General features: G+C 37.0%; 1 protein-coding gene across 19 annotated transcripts in view; it reads left to right on the plus strand.

Annotated features, from left to right (window-relative positions):
- Nucleotides 1-27,541, plus strand: part of LOC139964219 (spectrin alpha chain, non-erythrocytic 1-like) — a 70,717-nt gene that overhangs the window by 30,739 nt on the left and 12,437 nt on the right. For 6 of the 19 annotated variants that reach the window (XM_071965644.1, XM_071965650.1, XM_071965654.1 and 3 more), the window contains 22 exons: nucleotides 1,136-1,177; nucleotides 5,296-5,430; nucleotides 6,578-6,726; nucleotides 7,169-7,283; nucleotides 7,610-7,693; nucleotides 8,283-8,390; nucleotides 8,999-9,090; nucleotides 9,537-9,681; nucleotides 10,239-10,355; nucleotides 11,441-11,605; nucleotides 12,208-12,356; nucleotides 12,872-13,171; nucleotides 13,378-13,625; nucleotides 14,300-14,484; nucleotides 15,834-15,938; nucleotides 16,772-16,881; nucleotides 17,561-17,590; nucleotides 18,975-19,073; nucleotides 19,468-19,588; nucleotides 21,543-21,575; nucleotides 26,491-26,609; nucleotides 27,295-27,526. In XM_071965644.1, the coding sequence (XP_071821745.1) occupies nucleotides 1,136-1,177; nucleotides 5,296-5,430; nucleotides 6,578-6,726; nucleotides 7,169-7,283; nucleotides 7,610-7,693; nucleotides 8,283-8,390; nucleotides 8,999-9,090; nucleotides 9,537-9,681; nucleotides 10,239-10,355; nucleotides 11,441-11,605; nucleotides 12,208-12,356; nucleotides 12,872-13,171; nucleotides 13,378-13,625; nucleotides 14,300-14,484; nucleotides 15,834-15,938; nucleotides 16,772-16,881; nucleotides 17,561-17,590; nucleotides 18,975-19,073; nucleotides 19,468-19,588; nucleotides 21,543-21,575; nucleotides 26,491-26,609; nucleotides 27,295-27,526 (2,883 nt within the window). Of the gene's footprint in view, nucleotides 1-1,135; nucleotides 1,178-5,295; nucleotides 5,431-6,577; nucleotides 6,727-7,168; nucleotides 7,284-7,609; nucleotides 7,694-8,282; nucleotides 8,391-8,998; nucleotides 9,091-9,536; nucleotides 9,682-10,238; nucleotides 10,356-11,440; nucleotides 11,606-12,207; nucleotides 12,357-12,871; nucleotides 13,172-13,377; nucleotides 13,626-14,299; nucleotides 14,485-15,833; nucleotides 15,939-16,771; nucleotides 16,882-17,560; nucleotides 17,591-18,974; nucleotides 19,074-19,467; nucleotides 19,589-20,252; nucleotides 20,286-21,542; nucleotides 21,576-26,490; nucleotides 26,610-27,294; nucleotides 27,527-27,541 lie in introns of all 19 variants that reach the window. The other 13 variants (XM_071965657.1, XM_071965659.1, XM_071965663.1 and 10 more) reach the window with 7 other exon arrangements.

The following is a 27,541-nucleotide window of genomic DNA, read 5'->3' on the forward strand; positions in this document are numbered from 1 at the left end:
CTGAACTTATACGACTTAAACACACACTCAACTGCACCCTGTCGTACCAATATCTTCACCCTGTGGCACCAAAATCTTCACCCTGTGGTACCAGCATTTTGGGTCAACAGACAAGTTGCATGAGCTGGGTTTTTTTCTTTCATGTTAACTTCTCGCAAGTTTTCTGAAGTGTACTGCACAGTGGTGTGGTCCTTTAAATGAAGTTTTCTGCAGTGTCCTCGTTTCATGACGTGATGACATGTTCATCTAAATGACACTCTCAATAGCCTGTGTGGCATGAAATAACATTATCCTTTTGTTACTGTTCATGAAATAACATGATCCCTTTGTTATTGTTCATGAAATAACATAATCCTTTTGCTATTGTTAAGTTTATCTAGACTGTTCTTATCTTAACCGTTCTTAACCTAGTTTAATATCCTCTTTCAGACATAATTTCTCCTCAACTTACTTTTTATTTTGGCACATGATGCAACATTCCTTCTCGTGTTTTCCTTTCCTGTTTTACTTTGCCGGTTACAAATTTTTTTCTTCAAATTTGAGCTTTTTGTTTTCATTTTGTGTTTTTACTGAATGTGTGTGTCTTAAAATGGACCTTCCTCCATTTTTAACATGGCCTATGGAAGGACCAATGAATCAGTTTTGTTCCACGTAAAATCTCGCAGCATGTGGTTAATTCAATTATTCAAAAGTAACGCGTACCTATTTAGCATGATCATTTTTTCGAGCTTGACATTGTTTTGCTTTTCAAAAGTTTGGTACAGACAAAAACATATTCTCTCTCCATAGAGAGTAAAAATTTGAAATATTATTAGTCTGATATAGACTAACATGTCCTATATTTGCATATCTAAACCAAAATTTGAACAGAATGTCAAAAGAAAAAAAATTGTTTGTGATCTTTTTCGATAAAATTCTGCAATAACCTGCTTCATTGAAAGATGTCACCAGCAAACCTCTGGAGGAACGAAAGCATTTTAAATTTCAACCGCCATTTTTTTCCCCCCATTCTTATGATTTTCTTTCATTGTTTTTTCCATTTTCTTCACTCATCCCTGATTTTGTTTTTGCTTTGAGGGGGCAAATGCCCACAAATTTTACATTTTCTCTTTGAAAAACCATGTTTCTCTTCCAGTATGACCCTCTACTTGCAAAGAGTACTAGGGCAGGTGATAACGTAAGTCAAACCCGCACGTTTATCCCCAAAGCATCATGGTACTATGGCAACCACCTATTAACGTCTCATCTCTTTATCATCTCTTAACCTTCCTTAATTTCATATTCCTTTCATAGTTTTACTTTCCTCTAAGAAAACAAAAACAAATATGGACCGGATATGAAAATATGTACCTTTTGAATATCAATAACAAATAATGTAATATTCAACCATGCCTGGTTGATAATATGAAACATAAAAATGGTGATATGGGATAAACCATGGGTGAAAGGATACTAATAGATGAACTTGAAATGAAGATGAAAACATGAGTCGTAGCTTGGGAAACCAAGGCTAAGACTTCTTTGTGAATATTGATGGGAACGAAGGGCTTGAAAATGATGATAAAAAGAGGTTATAAAGACAATATTTTCTTGTGAATTGGCTCAATCAGACTGTTAGTTGAAACTATTAAAAGAAAACATATGAAACGGATTGACCAAGGGCTAGGGAAATCTAGGAAATGTGTTGAAGAAATTCTCTTTAGTTTTGTTAGTAAAAGAATTAACTCATTGAATATTCATTTGTAATGAAAACTTCAGAAAGAAGGGAGAAAATTATAATGTAGAAAAAAATTGTTGAATATTTAGTTATAAATAGGAGAGAAACGTGTGCAAAAGGAATTCCTCTTAGTGCATTAAATATATTACATGCGAAGAAATGGGATGGTGCTATCGGGAGGGCTGGGGGGGGGGTAGGGGGATTGGAGTGTATGAAAGTATTAATACCTGGGGTGAGAGAATTCTGAAAACATAACTAAAATTAAATGACAACAAATTAACATATATAGATCCATACATCATTTCAAATGTGAAAACTGGCAATATAAGGTTCAATAACTGCAATATAGGTTAACCTGCATATTCATTATGCTAATGACCATAATACTAACACTTATGTCATTTGTTGCAAAGGTAATCTGATATGCTTAACAATCCCAAATTTAATTTTACTGCTGGTGAAGTGGGCTGATCATGGTACAGTTATTAACAAAAGTAATATTCATGTACAAATCATTGAATTTTGGGGGAAAGTTTCAGATTGTTAAGGAAAGGCTTCATTTTGTTGGTTTTAAGTATTGGAAACTAAAATCTGCTGTTTGCCTTTTGGCATCCAGTTCCTAACCATTTCACTACACCTATTAAGTATTATTTGAATAAGATCGTAGTTGACACGAAAACAGAGGCAACCCACAAGTGTCATCACATGAATCTTTCATTAGTATTTGATTCCATTAGTCAGTAGGTCAGATCAAAATGCTCCCAGATGGGGCAAGCTGGGGTTAGCTGTTTGGGGGAGCTGTTCTTCACAAAGATCTCTGTCCTATACAGTATAAACTAAAGATGATGGTAGGGTTGGTATCTCCTTTAAGAGTTCCTTGTAAGGCAAGCATTGCATACACTTCCCCTGGACAGAGTTGCGATATAATATCATAATTATATATTTCTTCGCATTCTTAGAGGGTGTTACTAACCTTGCACCATAGTTTTATAGCTATGATAAAATATGCTTTAGTTCAGATAAAAAAAACAAATATAAAAAATATCTTCACTAGTAGGAAAATTCATAGTTGTTAACAAATCTCATACTAAAAGCTAAATGCTTTCACATACTGCCAGATAGTGCTATGCACGAGAAAGAAAATTCAACTTTAACCTTTTAGTGATGCACTTGAAAGACCTGTATGAAAATATGAGCTAGAGTAAATGATGCTTGTAAATAGCCTAAATACAAGAATGAGCTCCAGTTGTTCCAGAAATGCTAGAAGCAACTCTTTAGCTAATATTATTACTGGTTTTGATCTCTGAGAATACATACATATGTACATACTTACACGCACTCAGACACACGTACATACACGCATACATGTTGACAGACAGACATACATTCATACATCCTTAAATGCAACACTTAAATGCAACAGCATAGTAATTTTCAAATATAGTTGCTATGGAAACTAAATCTGCAAATGGCTTCATTAATGGATACCTAACAGACAGACAAGTGTTAAGATTGACTAACTTAAAAAAGTTCATTCACATCCCTCTCAATGGTACATTTTTTGCGTACCCATATTTGTATTCATTGCGATAAACGTTACCTACCACTGGTGCTCTTAAAATCCTGAGTACAAAACATCACATTAGTTTAATTCAATTTCCTTTATATCGCTGCCACCCATTTCCCATCCCCTTCCCTTCCTTCGGCTTAAAAACAATTAATCCAAATTTTGTATCGCAGAAGAAAAATTTGGTTGGAAAGACTCGTATATTTCTACTACAGTTGCAAATCCGAATACAATTTGTGTATGATGTCATCCAAATAGATAGTTTATCCCTTCACAAACATCCCGTCATAGTTTATCAGCGTCACCTAGATTTTAGAAGGGTTAGGCTTAGTAAAACATGGTTTGAGGAAGGGAAGTATTATTTTTTTATTATATATATATGAATCGTAACTTTACATTATTTTTACATGTTCAATTTTACTCTTTGCACTGTCATCAGTATTCAGGGTTTCGACACTCCATAAAAGTCTGTGAAAAAGTCACAGAAGTGTCAGATTAATGACTGGAATTTTCTAGCAAAACTTACCGCAATTTTTGTTAAAAAAGTTAGAAGCCCTGAATATTGAGCTCTTTCAACTTGACGATTTACGACTCGGAACATTCTTGTGCATTTTTGATGGATCAATCTATACACTTGGACTGCTCAATTGTTTAATATGAAGTATGACAGCATGCTCTTAGGTACTAGTTACTGACTGACAATCAATAATCACCACATTGACTCAATAATTCATTCAATATTTAAAGGGAAAGAGCACATACTTTGTAGAAATTAGCTTGCAAGCATTATTTATTTAGAAGCCGAACGACATGCCATCCGTTTTGACGGATGCGTTTATTATTCGCGTAGAGTCCGAAAGATGAAAGCATATAACTTGTAGAAATAGCTTGCATAATTTATTTGAAGCAAAACGACAATGAAGGACATCTCGGGATAGACGAGATTATAAAATTAGTAAGTACGGTATGACTTAGGTTATGTAAGTTATTTCACGTACGAAACAGTTTATAGATATTGTCTGTAAGTATGGGATGATGAAAAAAAAAATGTTCTTGATTTATAACGATTCTTGAAAAGAACGTTTATCAGAGCACGTTTCATATTTGAATTTTCTGTAATACTTTGTTCCTTTGGGAAGAATGCGACGATGATGATGATGACTGTTGTCAAATTTGGGAATAAAATTATATGTAGGAACATTTCAGATATCTAACATGTTTGAAGTCATGTATTATGAAAACCACTAATGTGTACAAGACTCTACGTTAAAAAGTTTTGCATTCTTGATAAAAGTTTTTTTTTATCTTATGTCATCCTCTCAACCGATTTCTGACTGATAACAAGCATTGAGGTGGTCTTATTATCGAAATGAACTGAATTAGTCTGTTATTCTATAATTGATAACCTCTAATAGTAAACAGCTACCATTCATTCACCTTTGACCTGTCTTAATGATGATTATGTTGTTTCCCACCTCATTTGCATACTGTCATCATGGTCCATCAGTAGTAAAGGTCCATCTAACATTATGGATGAAACCATCTCTATGAATAAGGCACAAATTTACTTCCATGGAACTTTACAAAGAGGAGGGAGGAAATATTAATACTTATTGATGAAATGACCAAGAGTAAAACTACTGCTGTTGTAAACAAATAAAACATAAATGGAATTAAATTCTCAGAAAAATTGTGGAAAGTTTGGAGGACTTGATTGGTCAGTCATTGGTAAACTTGATGTGATCCTGTGGACAACAAATTTATAAATGAACTTCTGAAAATGAAAATCTGATCAGAGATGCTTTCTGAGCAAGACAAGATAAATTGGTAAATTATTTGGAATTTTTGATAAGACTTAGGTAAACTTATATTTGAGTATCTGTATCAACTATTGCTAAGAGAAGTGTTTTTTTTCAATTAGGACAGGCTAGTGTTTTTGCTCTCCTTTTTGAAATGATGGTACACATGTTAGTTTTGGAGGTTTTCACTTTGTATTTTATGATTTTTACAGCAACAGCAATTGCCCGTGAGTGATGATGTCAGCAAAGAGTTGGTGGTAGCTCTATACGATTACACAGAGAAGAGTCCTCGAGAAGTCTCCATGAAGAAGAATGACATCCTGGTACTGCTCAACAGTGCTAACAAGGTATGTAAGCTGACATGGTAACATGAGAACCATGGTTTCATTAACTCCATATGGCTCAATAGTGCTAACAAGGTTAGTATGAACTATGAAGTCATGTAAGCTGACATGAAAACCATGGTTTCATAAACTAGATATGGCTCAATAGTGTTTACAAGGTTAGTATGAAGTCATGTAAGCTGACATGGTAACATGAAAACCATGGTTTCATAAACTCGATATGGCTCAATAGTGTTTACAAGGTTAGTAAGTCATATAGGCTTAAATGGCAACAGGGAAACCGTGGTTTCATAATTTGTTACAGCTCAACAGTGCTAACAAGGCAAGTATGAGGTCATGTAAGCATACTTGGCAACATGAAAACCGTGGTTTTCTAAATAAAAATATATTCTATTGTGCTAAGTACAAATTTGGCAACTACTGTAACATGTGCCATGGTTTGCAAGGCTGTGTGTCAATATACAGAAGGAGTCTCCATGACAAAATAATTTTGTCGTGATATTGCTCAAGACTGATATGAAGCTTAGCAAGTTAGGGGGTGCCTATATAGTAACATGAGAACCATGGTTTGGGGTAAAATGTTTGTTAGTGCTGTTTTTTGTATAGTAATGAGATGGCCCTGGTTTTGAGTGTCAATGTAGCTCGACAGACATTAAAGTCAGGGTCAAATAACATAATTTACATGAAGCTAGACACAGGTAAACATTTTACTTTATATATAAAGAGAGAAGAGAGATATGTCAGTATACTTGTTTATATATGTATACTTATATGTATCCTTGTTTATATATATAAAAATCTTGACTTGCTTACGATTGCTTACGATTGCTTACGATTGAAAGTAACTGTAATGCAATAAATTTACAGAAAACCACAGGAATATTTCTGAATGATATTGCGTCACTTCAATTATTTTGCCGATGCAGATTTTATATTCGTAAAATCAAAACCGCTACTTGTAACCTTAGGCTAGACAAGGCAAGCACACTGTACAGTATGCTCTCACCATTATATGGCTGAGCCTAACAAACTATATTTAAATCGAGAGGAGGCTGTCATCGGTAGATTTAGCAAATAGTGCCTCATTTGGTGAAGTGGATCTTTGTGATTATGTAATGATGTTTACCTCCTTTTTTCCCTCTTTGACCAGGATTGGTGGAAAGTGGAGGTCCATGACCGTCAAGGATTCGTTCCGGCCGCGTACGTCAAGAAGCTGGATGCTGCACAGTCTGCCTCTCAATCTAATCTGGTTGAGGAGCCGAGCAACATCATGGCAAGACAAGACCAGCTGGAGAACCAGTGAGTTGCAGATACTAATAGAATCAGGATCGTCTCTTCTGGATGGGGTTAAAATGGCATATGATGGGGAAGTGGGAGAGGAGGTGGGGGAGGTTGTGGGGAGAAGGAAACGACCTGATTAGTTTGTTGTATCCAAAATTAATATGGCGATTTTATCTTATCGTTATTTTTGATACTGTGTCTGATATTTTGTATGCAGCACTTCTGGAATGCTGAGCACTTTGTTAAACCCCCTGTACCGGTTCAACCCATGTAAGGGTTTAACCCCCTGTTTGGGTTTAACCCATGTACGGGTTTAACCTCTGTACGGGTTTCTAATTGCTTGGACAACCTCTTAGTTTTCCTCTTGAAATTGCTGTTGATTGCTGTACGTCCCTGTTTTGAAAGAAAATAAACGAAAGTGCATCGTTGACTCTCTAAAGAACTGCCTTTTTTCCGTCAGGTACGACAAGTTGAAGGATGCCGGCGAGGATCGTCGCCAAAAGTTGGAGGAAGCAGTGAAACGCTACGCCCTCATCAGAGAAGCTAATGACCTCATTCAGTGGGTTAAGGACAAGGTCAGTGTAAATGTGCTTAGCTTTCAGTTTAAGACTTTTCAAATACTTATGCCTTAATTGCATCGGGATTGTCATGAGAAGTAGAATATGTCTAGAATTTGAAATATGACTTGGTGCAAGAAGTTTATGAAAGATAGTGGTGGAGGGGAGGGAGGGGGGGGGGAGTGAGAGAGGTTGGTGAGGTATTTAGAATTTGAACTTTTTAAGCTTTGACATTACTATATGACAACATTTATTCTGGTTAATAGTAGAGTTTATTATAATAATAAATTTCAAACAGTCGTGTATGATTCTACTACATTGCTTTGGAATATTTTAAATCACAGGAAGCTGTTGCCAGGGCTGAAGAATTTGGTGATGACTTGGAGCAAGTGGAAGTGATGCAGAAGAAATTTGATGATTTCCAGAAGGTGATTATTATTATTATTATTACCTTTGTTCCCTTAATAATAAAGTGAATCTATCTATCTATCTATCTGTCTGTCTGTCTGTCTGTCTGTCTGTCTGTCTGTCTGTCTGTCTGTCTGTCTGTCTGTCTGTCTGTCTGTCTGTCTGTCTGTCTGTCTGTCTGTCTGTCTGTCTGTCTGTCTATCTGTCTATCTGTCTCTCTGTCTCTCTGTCTCTCTGTCTGTCTGTCTCTCTGTCTGTCTGTCTATCTACATTTCAGCTATGTAAATATGCAAACACCAATAGTTGCTTTCAAAGTATGTCCAAAACTTGCTATTGATAGGTAGCTCCCGATACTGAGTTTCATGAAAGATTCACCATTCAAGACATAAGATAATTTGTATCGTTCATGTCAAGTTTGATTCAGTACAGATCAGCTCCTTTGTCTTCTATAGTTAACTTGTAATGTAATAAGAATATTTAACATTTGGAGCAGCATATGTCAGACCCGGAGCAGCCCCCTTGTATAATAATACCTATCTATGTAACTTATATCTATATATGTAGCTAAATCTAACATACACACTGGTTACTCATATCTTTTCTCTGAAGGACTTGAAAGCAAACGAAGGTCGTCTACTGGAAATCAACCGAACTCTGCAGGACGACATTAACGTCGAGCCAACGCCAGAGGCCCAGGCTGTGGTCGAGAAAATAGAAGTAAGTTTCTTTAAAACTGAGGAGAAGATAATTCTCGTTTGTCGCAGAATGTTTGTTGTGCAGGAAGAAGGATCTGTCTAGTTTTATAACAAAATGTGTTGTTACCTGTCTGTCTGTTGTGTCATAAGTACATATAAAAGTGTCATCTTTGTGGAAAATGTAATATTCTATGCTGGTATGTGACTACCATGTATGTAAATACCATGTATTCCATGTGAATACCATGTATTCTATGCTGGTATGTGAAAGTGTGGTCCTAACACAGTGCCTCTAGCCTAATATATGCAGATATATTCATGAAACCATATTGTCAATTTAGTAGAATCTGCAAAATAAAAACATGGGATCTATTTTGATGTTAAACCGTTTGATTGAGAAAATCTGCCACAATCTTAAACAATTCAGTCTTTCTCCTGACAAAGTCAACTTTTAAAAATTTAAAATAGAAGAGAAAGGGAGAGATGAATCTTTCCTGTCGTTATGACAACAAAAACATAACAGAAATCAAGAGTAAGTGAACGTGGTGGGATTTGTCAAGCTTTCGCAGTGTATTTTTTTCCTAAGACGTTTGGAATAGTTCAAATTTGACCTTGATATCCTGTTCATAGGAACTAAACAACAGATGGACTGACTTGCAGAAGGCTGCCGATGATCGCTCTGAGAGCTTGGGTACAGCCCACGAAGTGCAACGTTTCTTCAGGTAAGGAACACATCTTGCAGTTGTTCATTCTCCTGTGTCATTAATTGGCTCTGGGAGGAAATACAATTCATGTTAATGCTGTTTTTGGACGTTTTTTTTTTGCAGTTGTTTTTGTGGTTTGACATTATTCTCATGAGCCATGTGGTTAATATTCACATACAAATGAATAATCCGTCTAATAGATACATTGGTTACACCATTTAGTACTCTTGTGTTATTAACCATTTAATCCAATAAAAAAAATACATGCTTGCCACACCAGTTTAATGTAACATGGTATCGTTTCCTTTGTAAACCATTGAAATTTAATGCTAAAATTGATTGTTCCAGGAACGGGTTTTGTTTGACCTATATGACAGATTATATGTCAATTGGAGCGTTGTAACACCACACAGTCTGTCAGATCTGTTTGTAATATTTTGAATTGTATATTTATCTCTTTCAAGGGATGCTGATGAAACCAAAGACTGGATCGATGAGAAGAACACTGCCCTCAACACCGACGATCTTGGTAACGATCTGCACAAAGTTCAGGCCTTGCAGCGCAAACACCAGGGCTTGGAGAGGGACTTGAATGCACTTGAGAAACAGGTACTGTATCGTTTGGAATCGATGGAGGATGTAGACTCCATGCTTGGGTGTTAATTTTGTCATTTAAATGCAGCACGGGGTGACCCGGGTCAGCGGTGACCTTTAAACTTCCATTGTTGTTGGTTGAAACTGCTATACTTGGTATTAGTAGCAGGGCTTCCACATCACACAGCTGTATGGTTTTGTGCATTTTTCTTGCAGTTAAAGAAACAGCAACTTACTGTACAGTGATCTCAAGCATATAGGTCTGATACCAAGCACAGTATCTAATGTAAACACACAGTTCCAAAATCAAGTTTATGCTGCATAATACCAGTTGCGAGGTCCGATCTGTAAATGTAAACCCTGCTTACCTTTGCATACAGCACCAGCAGAATATTATTATATAAAGTAGCATCCCTTTAAAACAGCTGGTTGTGTTGTCACAGTAATTTTCCTTGCCACAGAATATGTATGAACTGTAACTGTTATTGAGCCATCATTTCTACAAGTAAACTTACAACTGCGATCAACGTCAGTGTTATTCATTCATCTTTACATTCATCTTAAATCCTCAGGTGCAAAACCTTGATGAGACTGCAGTCCGACTCTGTGAGACTCATCCAGATCAAGAGGAACCAATCAAGGCAAAGAAAGCTGAGATTGATGAAGCCTGGCACACCCTCCAGGACAGGGTGAGTTATCTCTGAGAAACTTCAGATGTGCTTGAAGGTGGTTTGGATGAGTCTGTCTCTGGGGGAGGTGGAGGAGGGAGGGGGAAGGGAGAGAGGAATACAATTGGTTATTCTCTGAGTTGACTATGGAATTGTATATTCATGGGCAGTTAGGATGAGTTAGAGCAATGTGGAGTTTTGATTATAACAGTGTGTCTACGGGGCAGGTGGAAGGGGGGGGGGGGGGGAGAGGGAGAGAGGAATACAATGGGTTATTCTCTGAGTTGACTAGGGAATTGTATAATTCATGGGCAGCTAGGATGAGTTAGAGCAATGTGGAGTTTTGATTATAACAGTGTGTCTACGGGGGAGGTGGGGGGGGGGAGAGGGAGAGAGGAATACAATGGGTTATTCTCTGAGTTGACTAGGGAATTGTATAATTCATGGGCAGCTAGGATGAGTTAGAGCAATGTGGAGTTTTGATTATAACAGTGTGTCTACGATACAGGATGACATGCTACTGAAATCTACCAGATGTGACCTTACTTGGAATGTTACTCTGACATTAATGTTATGTTTTAGAGTGGCAGACAGGACTTGTAACAGAGTTGATTGTTATCGATAAGAAAGAAAGATAAACAATCTTGAATATTTCAGCAAATGGTCGTTTCCTTGTTGGTGTCTAAGTCTCCTTTAATTATGAAGATTCATTAATTAAATGGTTAATGAGAAGAAAAGAAGGTTCTCTTTTGTCCAAAATTGAGCGAAAAAATGTCCACTACGTGAAAGTTCAGACGAGATGTACCCTGCATGAGCAGTGTTCAAGTATAACATGAAATGAATAAACATATAAAACAAACACATCCAAACATCACAAAACATCATCTAATGTACACTGCTAGAGGTTTGTTCATCAACATAGGAAACATACTTAAAACTGATCCATTCGTGAATGTTTTAACATTCGACAGAAATACGGACTGTTGCTTGCTATCAGTCATGCTTAACTACACTTCTCATATTTACATCACATTCAACTCATCATTTTAGAAGATTTTAAAGTGATATTAAAAGTTGTGACTCCTTTTCGTTATTTTTATCAACAGGCCAACGGTCGCCGTGACAAGTTGGTGGATTCCCACGACTTTCAGCGTTTCCTGAGCGACTATCGCGACTTGAAGTCTTGGGTGAACGGCATGATGGTCCTGGTCTCGAGCGATGAACTGGCAAAGGATGTGACTGGTGCAGAGGCACTTCTGGACCGGCATAGGGTAGGCTAGGTTCTGTGTTTAGTAGTGATGGAATTAGTGTTCGATGAAGCAGTTCAAAAAAAGATTTGTTATTGTGTGATAATGCAGCCATAGATCCTATGAAAACAGCTTTGTCAGTCTAGTGAGCTGAGGCATCAAACGTCTGCATTTCCGGAGTGAAGGGATTTTATGAAGTCTAACATAGTTGAGAACAACTTCCATTTTAAGGCAAACCTCTGCCTTTTCCTTGTTTACAACTACCACTGAATCATAATCTTAAGTATATTGTACCACTTGGGGGCCCTCAAGAAGTTGTTTGTGGCCCACCCAACCCCTACCCCCACTAATTTTTTTATGTATATATATATTAAAAAATTGTGTTTTCCTTTTTAGGTGACTTAGCATTTGACCCTGATTTTTAATTAAAAATGATCCTTTCAAAGAATAGTTGTTGTTCAGTTACTACTAGTATTTTCGTCAACTGTTTCCCTCACATTTCGATTAAACAGAAAAATCTGTGCAATAGTCGATGTCGGTACATGTTGTGATGAAGTCAGAATAGCTGTTATCCCTCTTTTAGCTTCAAAGACATATTTATATATTTTTTCCCCTTTCATAATCAGGAGCTTCACACTGAGATGGAATCTAAAGCAGGAACCTTCCAGGCTTTTGAAGCCTTTGGAAACCAACTTATCATGAATCACCATTACTCATCTCCTGAAATCCAAGAGAAATTGGACGACCTGTCACAGGAGAAAGAAGCTTTGGATAGGTGAGTATTTTTGTGGCGCTAGGTCGGATTGGTATCAGATGGTCGCCAAAACCATGTTCTTAAACATGTAATCCTAGGTGTGTCATTGGGTGTGTTGCTTATCTATAACACTATCAGCCTAGAGGGCAGTTATTTGACTACTCTAACGCAGCCACATATTCATGTTGGAGAAGCCAAGTGCCAAACATGTAAACACTGTCACAAAATTTTTATTTCTGTTTGCAAGTTATCCCCTAATTTCGTATTTAATATTAAGGTGTAAGAGAAATTTAATATACAGGCGTAAACAAAAAAGTAGAAATTGGAAAAAGATAAGAATAAAATTAGGTATTAGTCGAGAGTATTAAAGAGCAAATTGAGGAAAACAAATGCCCCCCCCCCCACCAAAAAAAAGGGCAGTTGAAATTGTGATTGCAGACTGTCCAGGGCACTGCTAGCTTTTGAACTCTTCATGATCGTGCAAATGATATCTGTTACGTTAAATTCATGTGTTCAATACGTCTCCATTTTCTTAGGGCCTGGAATGACCGCAGAGTGAAGTTGGACCAATGCCAGGAGCTGCAGTTGTTTCTACGAGACTGCGAGCAAGCCGAGAGTTGGATGGCCTCCCGTGAGTCGTACCTGGCCAGCGAGGAGGTCACCGAGAACCTGGACAGCGTGGAGGCGCTCATCAAGAAACACGAAGACTTTGACAAGGCCATTGCCCAGCAGGAATCAAAGATCAATGCTCTAGCCTCGTTCGCTGATCAGCTGGTAAACGCCGGCCACTACGACGGACCGTACATCTCTGAAAAGAAGGATGAGGTCCTTGCCAGGTACTGAGAGTAATTTAAATTACTGTTTAAATCAAATTAATTGGGGAAATAGTATCAAGTTCTCCCTACTTTTGCACTGTTTCTCAAATAAAGTGTGAGAAATTTAGAGAATTTTTTGGAAGGATGTGTTTTTCACAGCAGAGCTAAGTTAGTTCGTTTGTCGCGATTGGTGCTTAATGTTGTTACATTTATTTTTGTTCATCTAGGTGGCAAAAGCTGAAGGAAGCTTTGATCGAGAAGAGGTCCAAGCTGGGAGAATCCCACACCCTTCAACAGTTCAGCCGAGATGCGGATGAGGTGGAGACCTGGATCATGGAGAAGATTCAGGTAGCAACCGACGAATCGTACCTGGACCCCAGCAACATCCAGAGCAAGCACCAGAAACACCAGGCATTTGAGGCAGAGGTTGCAGCTAATGCAGAGAGAATCCAAGCCATCATGGCTGTAGGACAAAGTGAGTTTATAGGAAATATATAATGGGTATGGGTGGGGAGGGAGAGGAGGAGGAGGGAGTGAAGGGGAATTGAAAAAGAAACAAGCCAAGTGAGTTTTTTGTATATAGATGATCAAGCAGGGAATGAGGGCAAAGGGTGAGGTTCTGGGGATTGGAAAGAAATAAGGGACTGCATTCGGGAGTGAATTTTGGGCAGTGAATTTTATTTGAGAAAGATCATTGTGGAAATGTGGGAAAGGACAGCTCCTGAGATTGGAAAGGAAGCAGGATTTTATCCATATGCAAATTTCTTCCTAGTGTGACGAAAATAATAGCGGTTGATTTAGCAGCAGTGGATTTTAGTAAGAAGAGGATTAGAACAGGGTTGCCAGGGGATTTGCAGTGAAAGGGTTATAATGTAGTCGAGGTTACATATAAGTCAAGAAGAGAGAAGGAGTATATTGATATATGATGCAAAAATATCCTTGCAATCAATAATCTGTATCAATAATAGACTGTACTTCCATACCCATTTCTCCCATTTTCTTACCCCCTTCCCTCTCCCATACCCTCTCATGTCACACACACTTTTCTCTTCAATATCCAATATAAACCACACATATCACTATCCTCACATCTTATATCACTCCATGATGTATTCTTCATGATGACCATCGCTCTTTGGTTTATTCCAGGGTTGATCGACAACCATCAGTGTGCAGGCACAGAGAATGCTGTCCAGAATCGCATCGTAACCATCGGCGACCAGTGGGAGTATCTCACTAAGGAATCAGCTACCAAATCAATGAAATTGAAGGAAGCCAACAAGCAGCAGACATTCAACATCAGCGTCAAGGACATTGAATTCTGGCTCGGAGAGGTAAGAACTTTTGTCTCCGAAATACTTCATTCCTCAATGTGTGACTGATTTCTTGGAATTCAGAGAAGCGATCAAAATTGTGTTTCCTGTACTGAATTTTTCTCCTTAGCTTGTTTTTCATCATCTAAGCAATCTTGAATCCACGTACTGAGGAGAAATGAATATTTTGTAGTAATTAAGTGATTTTCTTGATTGAATTAACTCTCAATTTATTCAGAGTAGTTAATATATTCACAAATTTTTACCTGCGACATTAAAATAATCTGTTAACATATTTAATAATCTTTTCCCTTGAATATATTTGTATTGATTGACACCCCTCTTTGTTTTTAATTTATTCAAAGTAGTTAATGTATTCAAATTTTTACCTGAGACATTAGAATAATCTGTTAACATATTTAATAATCTTTTCCCTTGAATATATCTGTATTGATTGACACCCCTCCTCTTTGTTCTTAATTTATTCAAAGTCGTTAATGTATTCAAATTTTTACCTGAGACATTAGAATAATCTGTTAACATATTTAATAATCTTTTACCTTGAATATATCTGTATTGATTGACACCCCTCCTCTTTGTTCTTAATTTATTCAAAGTAGTTAATGTATTCAAATTTTACCTGAGACATTAGAATAATCTGTTAACATATTTAATAATCTTTTCCCTTGAATATATCTGTATTGATTGACACCCCTCTTTGTTTTTAATTTATTCAAAGTAGTTAATGTATTTAAATTTTTACCTGCGACATTAAAATAATCTGTTAACATATTTAATAATCTTTTACCTTGAATATATCTGTATTGATTGACACCCCTCCTCTTTGTTCTTAATTTATTCAAAGTAGTTAATGTATTCAAATTTTACCTGAGACATTAGAATAATCTGTTAACATATTTAATAATCTTTTCCCTTGAATATATCTGTATTGATTGACACCCCTCCTCTTTGTTCTTAATTTATTCAAAGTCGTTAATGTTTTCAAATTTTTACCTGCGACATTAAAATAATCTGTTAACATATTTAATAATCTTTTACCTTGAATATATCTGTATTGATTGACACCCCTCCTCTTTGTTCTTAATTTATTCAAAGTAGTTAATGTATTCAAATTTTACCTGAGACATTAGAATAATCTGTTAACATATTTAATAATCTTTTCCCTTGAATATATCTGTATTGATTGACACCCCTCCTCTTTGTTCTTAATTTATTCAAAGTCGTTAATGTTTTCAAATTTTACCTGAGACATTAGAATAATCATTTAACATATTTAATAATCTTTTACCTTGAATATTTTCTGTATTGATTTACACCCGCCTCCTCGTCTGTAACTATTCCCTGTTTAGATGGAGAACACCTTGTCCTCGGAGGATGTCGGACGCGATTTGGCATCCGTCCAGAATCTCATGAAGAAACACTCTCTGCTTGAAGATGACATCAATGCTCATGAGGTACGAAAGATGGAAGTAAAAAATAATAATGCTATCAATTCCCCCAGAAGGTAGTTAGTTTAGGACATCAATGCTCATGAGGTACAAAATATGGAAGTAAAAGGTAACAAATAATAATGCTATCAATTCCCCCAGAAGGTAGTTAGTTTAGGACATCAATGCTCATGAGGTACAAAATATGGAAGTAAAAGGTAACAAATAATAATGCTATCAATTCCCCCAGAAGGTAGTTAGTTTAGGACATCAATGCTCATGGGGTACAAAATATGGAAGTAAAAGGTAACAAATAATAATGCTATCAATTCCCCCAGAAGGTAGTTAGTTTAGGACATCAATGCTCATGAGGTACAAAATATGGAAGTAAAAGGTAACAAATAATAATGCTATCAATTCCCCCAGAAGGTAGTTAGTTTAGGACATCAATGCTCATGAGGTACAAAATATGGAAGTAAAAAGTAGCAAATAATAATGCTATCAATTCCCCCAGAAGGTAGTTAGTTTAGGACATCAATGCTCATGAGGTACAAAATATGGAAGTAAAAGGTAACAAATAATAATGCTATCAATTCCCCCAGAAGGTAGTTAGTTTAGGACATCAATGCTCATGAGGTACAAAATATGGAAGTAAAAAGTAGCAAATAATAATACTATCAATTCCCCCAGAAGGTAGTTAGTTTAGGACACTAAATACAGCCCACACGTGACTTTGAGATAAGCAGAATGAATTGTAGCTCACACATAAAAGATCTTTCTACAATAAATATTAGAAAACAGCAAAGTGACGCCTGGGTTATAACGATATTCTCATTCTGCCTGTTTTTTTTCTTCTCAAGGACCGCATCAATGTACTCAATTCCCAAGCCGACCAGTTTATTGAAGCCGGACATTTCAGCCCCGAGGTCATCAAGGAGACCAAGATAACAATAAATGTCCGTTACACAAAGTAAGTCACAAAATTTGGCCATTCTCTTCATCGTTTTTTTATTTTTTATTTGTGATGCATTGGACAGAAAATATTTACTTCCAGTCATGGCAGTGTTTTGTTAATTATTTCTGAGGTGTAAAAAAAATTGAAGGGTTTCAAAAGTTATAGCTGTGTTATAAATCTATATATATCTGGTACGTGTGCCATTGGAAGATGGTAGCTGTACTGTACAGCTATATGCATCAGGGTATAGCTACTATAAAAAGTAGAAATTTATTTTGCATGTCATTTGCATATTTTCCAAAGTTTGGCATGTATAGTTTTAATATACCATTTATATATATATTTTGAAGAGTCTGTTTAGCGATCTATCCATTTGGTAATTTGATGAATGTAGCTATATAATATAGCTGTATGTATCAGTCAGTTTTTACCTGGAAGATTTGTAGCTGTGATATCACAGCTGTAGGTGTCAGTAACTCAATAGGTCAGGATGCCTACGAAAATATTAGAAGCGAAAATAGAAATAATGTCCACTTCTGATAGATTGGTATTTCATCGTTCGACAGTAAATGAAGAAAACTTTCTATTCTTCCATATGACATTTTGTATGTTTGTAGGACATTCAGTCTGCAGCATGTCTGCAGTCTCTGTGTGGAATATGTTTAGTTTCATATACTTTTTATCTTCTCATCAGGATAGAGGAATTGAAAAGAGGTTGTGAAAGGTGAAACAGTTTGATTCAATAATGTCATGCTCGCTTCAACAACAAAAAAACATGAAACAGAGAATACGATTTAATTAAAGAAACAAATGTTGTCATTCCATTTTATAAGCAATCACAAATCTTTTGACATTCTCCATTCATAATTTGCAAGTGCTGGGTAACCTTATACAGATAACTTATTTTCATAAGTGCTGAAGAAAACTTGTTCTTGGACTAGAACCTTGTCAAATTTATTTGGGGGAAGAGGGAGGGGAGGAGGGAGGGGGAGGAGAAGGGGGAGGGTGGTGGTAAAGGCAGATATGGCATGACATTCACAACTCGTACCTGAGAAACTCCATCCCAAAGATGAGTTTCTTAAATTAAAATTGCAATCCAAATTAAAAAATCATCTCATCATCATGATATCTACATGATGTACAGCTCATTATGCAGGCTTTACAGTTTTGTGATTAAATTTATATGTGTATGTATGATCTCGTCAAGAGGTAAGTTTGTAAAAGTGATTGACTTTGGTATTTGACACTGCAAAAACTTCATAATTCATTTGACAGGTTTGGATTTCACCTCCTTTGTTTTCATCTTTTGAGCACAAAAAAATAACAAAAGTGCTGGGGTGGGAGGGGAGGGGAGGGGGAACTGACATTGCAGCTGAGTTTTCGAAATCATCCTTTCTTTTGCTGCTCACTCTGACCTATGGAGACCGATCTGATCATTCTTTTGCCATATTGTCTTTTCAAGGATATTTTACGACCTACTCACCATGTGTTTTAAATTGCATTTAGAAAGCTGATTGATAAACTGTTAAACAAGTTTAAGGTCAATTGGTTCTCACACACACACAAAGTACTGTTGTCATAGCATTGCTTTGGAAAATCTTGTTTCTTTACATGAGTGAGTGCTTGGTGGGGGGGGGGGGGGGGAGTACTAGACTACAGGTCAGGAGGACATAGCAAGGTGATATAATCATTGACATAGTAGATCTTTGGGAAAAGGTTACTTTTACCAAGGACCTAATTCGTGAACAAACTGTTATGTATTCATGAGGGTCTGTTTTGATTTTGACTGTAAAATTACTTACTAGTTATTTGTGGAATACCTAAACTAGTTACCTTTAAACTGATTCACACCTCTAAGTCTTGAAAGTTTCAATTGTAACCGTAGCTTTTATGTAGCGGCGATCAGAGGAAAGAAGTTACTTTTTTGGGTCCTATCCTTTTACAGAATGACAGGTTCTAAAATATCTTTGCAAAAATAAAAACAGGAATGGAAAAGTCCCATTTTTATGCAGGTAACCTTTGATACCTTCCCTTATGAGGGCATGAGATTGGAAGAATATAATTTTGAATTCCATTTTTAACAAGTACATATTCTTCACCACCTTCAGGATCAGGACGCTCTGCGTGGTGAGACGTACCAGGCTGGACGAATCTCATCGCATCTTTGCTTTCTTCCGTGACATCGAGGACGAGGAGACCTGGATCAAGTGAGTCTTGGATGATTTATGCCTTTGGTCATTAGTTTGTACCAATTTGACAGAAAAAGCATTCCCAGTATTGTTGAAACCATGGTTCTACTGGAAACATTGATGAAATTGTGACTGGCAATTACTCCATTAAGTATTAAAGATCACAAATTGAAGAAACCATTACCAGGATAGTTGAAAATATGTTTGCAGTAGAGCAAGGATAAATGGTAGGTAGTCCACTAGTTAAAACTATGGTGTTATTTGTGACTTGACAGTTGATTCATATTGATTGGTTTAGTTCTGTGAACCCTTTATGATGTCATCCTTCATGCTTCCCATTGGTTAATGAATGAATATGATGTCATCCTTTATCCTTCCCATTGGTCAATGAGTGCATATGCTTGGTTCATAGAGAGAAGAAACTACTGACCATGTCTGATGACTTTGGTCGTGAGTTGACTGGCGTTCAGAACCTGAGGAAGAAACACAAGCGTCTGGAAGCCGAGATTACAGCCCACGAGCCAGCTATCCAGGTAAGGAAGGCCTCAAGTTTACTGCCACTTTTGTGGACAAATACTGCTGATATCATCAACGGGAGGGGAGGGAAGGGGTGGAAGTGGTTGTTTGATGTTCTCTGTTTACTTTTAGTTTCATGTTATTTGATAAATATTGCCAACTGGCACCATCATTTCTTGCTCTCGATGTATTTTTTCTTTTCAACCATTGATCTGTCTCCTTAACTTTACTTCTGACTACTCAAGGAAGTGTTCCTTTAAAGATTACCTGTAGAATAAATCAAAAGAGGCAGATAAAACTCAATTGTTACTAGAAGCTCCAACTTAATGATGAAGAACAGACAAACCTTTGCATAATATATGACATATTTGAAGGTATTAATAAAAAATGTATCTGTTTTAAACTTGTTGACACCTTGTGGTTAAATAGAGACCATCCATTATCCATAATGGACTAGGATTAAGGATTATTTCTAGCAGGTCAGCTTTTGGATAATCTGTGCTCATTCATTCAGGAAACCCCAGCTTTCTCCATTTGTTCATTTTCTCATATTTTCGCTTAATATCTTTCTACGTATCTATTTTCTTTTTTCCTCTCTCTTATTTGTTTATCTTTGAAATAGTTATTCCCTCTGATTCAGTTAAATCTATTGAAAACAAGAGAAATGTTCTTTTGTTACAGGCTATGCATGACTATGGACTTTGGGTCCTAGAGGTGAAATATTAGATATATAACAGGACCAGGCATGACCTTAGTAGAAGGGTATGACGGGCATTGAGGAGGGAAGCAGGCATTGTAAATATGAATAGTAAACCAATAACCCCCCCCAAAAAAAAGCAAAAAAAAAAGGGAAAAGATCTGTCTGTAGGAGAGTGGTCATCTCTTGTGGTCACAGTATTTTACATTGTGCATCAAAGATAAATTGCATATAGCTGATATTCTATAATACTATCAAAACTGGTGCATATTATTCATGCATATGTTACAGAGCCAGGTTTGCTCGTTCTGAAGCGGTGTGGTGGTATTCAGTGGGGAAGGGTCTGGGGAGGGAGTGTAGGGGAGTGAGTAAGGTAGCAATACAAGTAGTGTATATAAACCTCATAAGGATAATTTGTTTTATACTTTGAATGAGGATAACTTTGAGGTAATCTAAAGGTCACATGACCAGTGCCTGCTTCTTTCCTATCCTGTTTTGCTCAGAGTACTGATTTCATGCCTACTTGATTTAAAATTTGTGGGGTATATTAACCAAGGGAAAACAGCTATAAAACATTAATAGATACACTGACCAAAAATACTCACAGAGGGTGCTAACAGATGGGTGTTTTTCTGGAATCTACATTCTGTTTATATTTTGGTGCATGGAGTAACTGACTTATGTATGTTATGATTTAAGAGGCACTCAAGGTGAATTTATGGGTGAAAAAAAAACGAAAGTGAACAAACATTAGAAATTATTCTATTTTAACATGATTTAACCCAAACAAGAGGAGGACTGGTTAACTAACAAAACTATTAGGAACGATGTCTTATGTTTGTGTCAGTTTTTCTTGTTGAAAAGTTGCTATCAACCGCATTCATTAGCAAAGGAAACAATGACATCACTTTGTTGTCAAATAATGCAACAACAAAAAAAACAAAAAAAGTTGTGTTTTTGTGAAGATTTGAATGGAAATGGTTGAATAAGTACAGTACAGTAAAGTGGCCAAAAAGATGCATAGTGAACTCACCGTTCTGCTTTCGAAGGCTAAATTCCGTGGGAACTTGGGGAAGTCTCTGGTTTCAAGCATACCCGGTTGTCTTTTCCCCATCTCTGATAAATCTGTTTCTCCTCTTAGTCTTTCTGTAAAACTCCACTTTCTTCTCTCACTTTTTTTCTACTTCTCTCCTATATGTTAAATCAGTGTCTATATTCCCAGTGTTTTTTTTTTGCAGTTTTCATTTATGTTCTAACCATGCTTCTATTTACAGGATGTGCTTCAAAATGGTGATTGGGTTAAGCAGGTGACAACCACAACATTTAATAAACAAATTTTGCGTCATCATTTTCTTGTTTGTCTGCTCCAAAATAAACATTAAAATATAATTAATACTGTCAGACATTAAACTGCTATGCTGTTTTTTTCTAGCAAAATGCTTTCATTATTATTATTTTTTTAACATTGGGTGCCTTGTTTTTTCCCCCTCCATATCTGGGCATTAGAAGTCATGCTTTTGAGATGTATCAATATTTATTAGAGTGTGAAAGGGTTCTCTTTTTCTTCCCTTCATCTCTTTGACAAGTCTTGAAGTTTTGTAGCAGATGTGGATTAAATTTGACTACGTTCAAAACTTGAAATGTAAAGTAGAGTTTGTCCAAAGATTATTCCCCAATCGATGCAAATTTGATCTTTGCCGCTGGTTGTTTTCGGACTTGCTTTGTGGAAACTTTTTCCTTTTCATATACCACATGTTTTTCAAAATATATTTATTGTGAAATAATCAATGGAACTCTAACAAATAATTAGAGATGTAGGGATAGGGGAGGGGATGTGGAGGGGGGGGAGATGAAGGAAAATGAATTGGGATGGCTGCTTGAGATGACAGCAAACCTCACATAACTTTAAGCCTTCAATATTTGGTTGATTATCTCTGTGATCAATGGTCTCAAACAAAATTTGCCAAAAAAGAAATGTGTTTTAGTTGTCATAGTAGTCTTATTACAGAATGTTTCTTTGGCTTTAAAGATCTTCAAAGAAACTTCATGCATATCAGTATTAAGTGCAAATTAGTGTCCTTTTTAGCATTTTGAGCATTTTATTCAGTTCTCTGTGGAAATTTACAGGCAAAACTGTTAAAGGCCCAGTCACATCTCACCGGATTGCACGAACGGACAAGAGTACGCGCGAAAAACAGTCATCCGGTTATTTCCGTTGGCAAAAGTTGTCGGGCATGCATCTGGGGGTTGCAACGTACCGGACGTTCAACGGCGAAAACGGATTACAAACGTACAAGGGACGGACAGCAACGGACGAACAACGGATGAACAACGGAGCAACAACGAACGAACTAACGAACACCAACGGATAGTAACGAATTTACAACGGAAAATTAACGGATAAAGAACATACAAAACGTAGGAGTACCGGAAAAGTAACGGACATACCGGACTAGCAACGGAGAAGAAACGGCCTAAAACCTGGGCCTCCGGAGTGCCTTGAAATCAGGGGGTATCCTCATGAAGTTGATGAAAGATTTTGGTCTTCCATTCGCAGCTCCTGCACTAGTTGGTCATAAAGACCACACTGCCGTCTTCTCTGTGAACCTAGCAAGGCCCTAGAACAGCATTTCAGCCGAGCACGTCTTTTCCTTCTCTTCTTGACTTGTTCATTGGTCTTGATGTTGGCTTCAATGATAAGCATCTGTGCTTGTAAAGCTGCAGACACTGTGGTCTAAAGCTTGAATCTTTCTGAAGGGTCCATGGTGTATGTGTTGACGGTAGAGGTTATAGGAGCAGAATGAGGCGTGGGACGCTTGGAGTGGACAAGGTGGAGGTGACGCTGCATCTCCGTTCTATGTCCGTCTGTTATACTTTCCTGGCCTGAGTTCTTCCGTTTCTTCCGTGTAACGTCCGTTACCTATCTGTTCATTGTCAGTTCTATTCCTTTGCACTTCCGTTATTTCTACGTTAGCGTCCGTCGAATATACGGTATATGTACTGCACTTCTACGTTTCATCCGTTCTTTGTCCGTTAATGATCCGGTGAGCAATAGCAATAACCAGAGACGAACGGAGAAATACAGTATGCCAAACGCATGCAGAACGAACAAAACGCATGAGAAACTGATAAAACGGAAGCGTAACGGATTAGTAACGAATAAATAACGGAGACATTTTTCGGTGGATGTCCGTTCCAAGTTTTATGCATGTTCAAAATCGACACCGGACGAACCGGACCCCTCCGGTAATGAAACGTAGATGGACGGAGGAGAACCGCATACTAAACGGATACTAACGTACATCAACGGAGTGCCATTTTTTGTCTTCGTTCCCTCTCCGTTATTGCAATCCGGTGAGATGTGACTGGGCTTTAAGGGATAAAAATTCCCATAGTCATTTAAAGCAGTTATTGAGTTTGACCGTTAAAGTTTATCAATCATTCGTTACATCATGCATTTTATAGCAGCCTTTAGTAAGGTCCTTTTGCAATTTGGAAAATAAAGGACACTTTTCCGTTTTCTCTTTTATACTTTTCAAAAATTTAGTTCTTATGTCACCCTGTAGAGTTTTAGCTGATCTCATGCCAGGACAGAAAATCTAACTTTTTCTTGCTATTGGCTTTCAGAGTCACATTGCTTCCTCTAAAACTTCCATTCTTTAATTTAAAGTCAGTTTTATTTCACAGTGTTAGCATATATTCTTCCAAGGTTTCTTAACACTAAAATATCACAGGTTTATAATACCAGTTTTAGATCCAAGGAAAACAACTCTAAAACAGAACAGATATGGAAGAAAGTGAACATGGTTGAAATCAAACCTGTAGTAAAGAGCCAGACTTGGTATCGTTACGTCAGGAAAATGAAACATTCTTGCAAACGTCAGATGCAATTAGTTGAAATTTGATTCCTTGTTATTAAAAATATCCAAATTCAGTCTCGTTCTCTGCAACAACCGTTTTACACAGTTGGTCATTTCAGCCATTCAGTTTTCTTAACAGCTGAGGAATGTTGCTAGGCAACTGACATTTATTCTCTCTCAGTCCATCTGAATTAAAGCTACTATTAGACCAATATGGCAATACAGTCGAATACAAAAAGTTTTTTTTTTTACACATGATCCTGTTTCATCACGTCTTAGAGCTATCTAGCCATCGCATGCCGCAACACATACATGAATTAAGAACCTCGTCCTGTTCCAAATACAAGAGACGATCGGTTTTAAAAGATTTCAAAACAAATTTGCATTTCATGTTTGTTCAGTTGTAGTCTACAGATCTGTTACAAGTAAGAGCTTTCTCCCTCCAAAATGTAGTTTAGTGGTAGTAATGTCTGTGTGCCAGTGGTGAGCATGTGAATATTGAAGCGTTTAATAGGTCTTAGTTTGAATGCCACATGGTGAGGGTTTCACAACATTGCATTACTAAAGACGTGATTTAGCAAGTACCGTATAGATAGAAGTATTCTATATATAAATAAACATCTGCTTGCCTATACCAATCTTATATGGACAATAACTTTAAGACTTTAGATCCATCTGTGAGAAAAGACCCACCACCTTAATAATACCCCACATCGAAACCAAAGGTGTGTGAAAGTCATTAACAAAATGCTTTCAAAATCATGTAAAATAAATTTTTCCTTTAGTATTATTTTGCTTTACATTTGCCTACTCAGCTGTCTGTATGGGAGGCTAGCATTCTGCAAGTCATTAATATCAACAATATGGCTTAATATCTGAAGAGTTCCCTGCCCTTTGGCAAGGCTAACAACCTTTAACCATCACTTATATTAAATACTACCGTATTTTATGGCGAATATATCCAAGAGTGGACTAATATGTCTAAAAGCTTTTCTTTAACTAAAGAACACATTGACATTTCCAGACAAACAGTGTTTGGGAACATATTAATTTTTCCCTTGGTGGGGGCGGAAGGGGAGGGGGGACTTCTTTTGCACTGATTAATATTTCTTTGGGAAGCAGGAAGAGGGAGGGTGGGAAGGAACCTCCTAAATTAAATTTTGATATTTAAATACTGACCACTAGCGATTATTATTATTATTATTAATTTTTTTGCTTTCCTTTTATAATTCACTCCCGGGAATATTGTTACGGGTGAAGATTGTTTAACTCACTTGGGTATATATATAAGCGACTGCCTTCAACCTATCTCTATAAAACATGCTCACTTCTATTATTTTCATTTTCTAATGGTGCAACTTTCATAACCTTCAATGCTATACTGTAAAGTTCTTCTTTAGTCACTTTAATGAAAAAAATCAAGCAATCTATCGCCATGTCTTTATGTGCCATACATCACCACTTTCAAAATTCTAAAAATGGTTTGCAATTTATATTTTTGTACCAAATTTTATTTGATATGGTTGATGGTAGTGAGTATGTTCTGTGGAGGTGGGTAAAGTCAGGAGCCAGCCCTGGTTATATGGCATTACTAACAGTAAATTCTAAGTTTCAATAAAATAATTTAGAGTTGAGAATTTGGTTAATATTTCCAATTTGCTGTCAGGATTCTCTTGTGAATAGTTCATCCAAATGGATGTTTAATGACAAGAGTAGTTTTAGTTCTTTGGTTACTTCAACAATGTTTGTGTTCGTACACTATTTTTAAAGTAGTTTTGCTTTGCTTTGGAATTCCCTGGCTGACCGTAGAATTACATTAGACAAGTAGAATGACATCATTCACATTTATAGGTAATTGCTAGTTTCATTGTTTTCTTGAATCCATCATGTAGGTAGCTTTATCGATTGCTAAGTTCAACTCAGTGTTGTCCTCTTCCCCTTATCCTGTCCGCTGCATCGTCATTGCAGTAGTTCTGTTTTTACGGATTCAATTTTCAGTTCTTTCATTATCCTCTCAGAATCATTTAAAGATAGGGCTTATGTTGTAGGAATGGTTTATAATAGTTTAAACTGAACTTTGTAATTTGTCTGATGTTGTGATCGTTAAGCATGATGGAATTCTTTTAGTCGTTTTGCTCCAGTCTGCCTTAGAGAATAGTTTGCTGCTAAGATAGAACTTTGGAAAAAATTAACCTAGTGCTAGGTGTCTTCTCTTGTAGGATGTAGAGTCTTGTCAAATGCAATTTTATTTTCTTACCACAAAGGTTATTATTTATACTGAGATGGTTTTGTAGTTAATCTGTTATCGGTCTATCATAATGATCTGTTTGTTGATTAGATATTTGGTATTTATTATCCTCAGGCTGTGAAGGAGAAGGGTGAGCAGCTCATGTTGGACATTGACATGAATGAAGAGGTCCAGAAGAGATTGGATCACCTCCAAGAGAGCTGGGATAACCTCAGAGATCTCTCTGAAGTCAGGTGAGATTTAATCGGCCTTAAATCCTCCCAAAGGGAAACGCCCATCTAGCGTCCGTAGATTGGAGGGGGGGGGGGTGTGGGCAGGGGTAAATTTCATGAGCAATAACAGTATTAAATAGGGGCAATTATGCACACTGTTGGAGGATCCTTTGCAGATTCTCTTCCCAACTCCTTTTCTTCCCCTCTTTCAATGCTCACCACCCCTAGCTCAAGAAATTTGACACCTTATACATAGGCAGACATCATGGCTTTTACTGTATTTGTCAAGTCTTTTAAACAGAAGAGACATTTTGAAAAATTCCACTAACAGAATTGCCAAACACTATTGTCCACAAAGCCATGAACAAACTGTAGGTTCAAATGCAATAGCGTAATTTGTTGGGTAGGGATGTTTACTGGGAAAAACATTTAAATCTGAGAGACAGCCATATCTCCGAAAACTCTAGTTGGAGACAGATTGAAAAGAAAAACTAAATAATTGAAAATAATTGAAAAAATTGAAATGGAATACATATTAAGGGCATTTCAGTAGCAAATACTTTACTTTGGAGTAACTATTTTGTGTAAGCATCTTTTCAAACTGGCCTGTGTAAATTAAGTGTTCACTTGAAATATCCAGAAAATAGGGATTTATAAATTACTTCTGTGCTGATGAATTTGTTTGTTTGTCTGTTGTTTGAAACAGAGGTCGTAAGTTGGATGAATCTCTGGCCTACCAGGAGTTCTTGGCTGGAGCTGACGAGGAGGAGGCTTGGATTAACGAGAAGCAGCATGTTCTCTCCAGCGAAGACTACGGGGATACTCTGGCCGCCGTCCAGGGACTGCAGAAGAAACACAGAGCCTTCGACACTGACTTCGGTGTCCACAAGGACCGTGTGGATGACATCAAGAACAAAGGAGACGAACTCGTTAACAGCGTAAGTCAAGAAAGG

This window comes from Apostichopus japonicus, chromosome 22 (assembly GCF_037975245.1).
Source record: "Apostichopus japonicus isolate 1M-3 chromosome 22, ASM3797524v1, whole genome shotgun sequence".
Lineage (NCBI taxonomy): Eukaryota > Metazoa > Echinodermata > Holothuroidea > Aspidochirotida > Stichopodidae > Apostichopus > Apostichopus japonicus.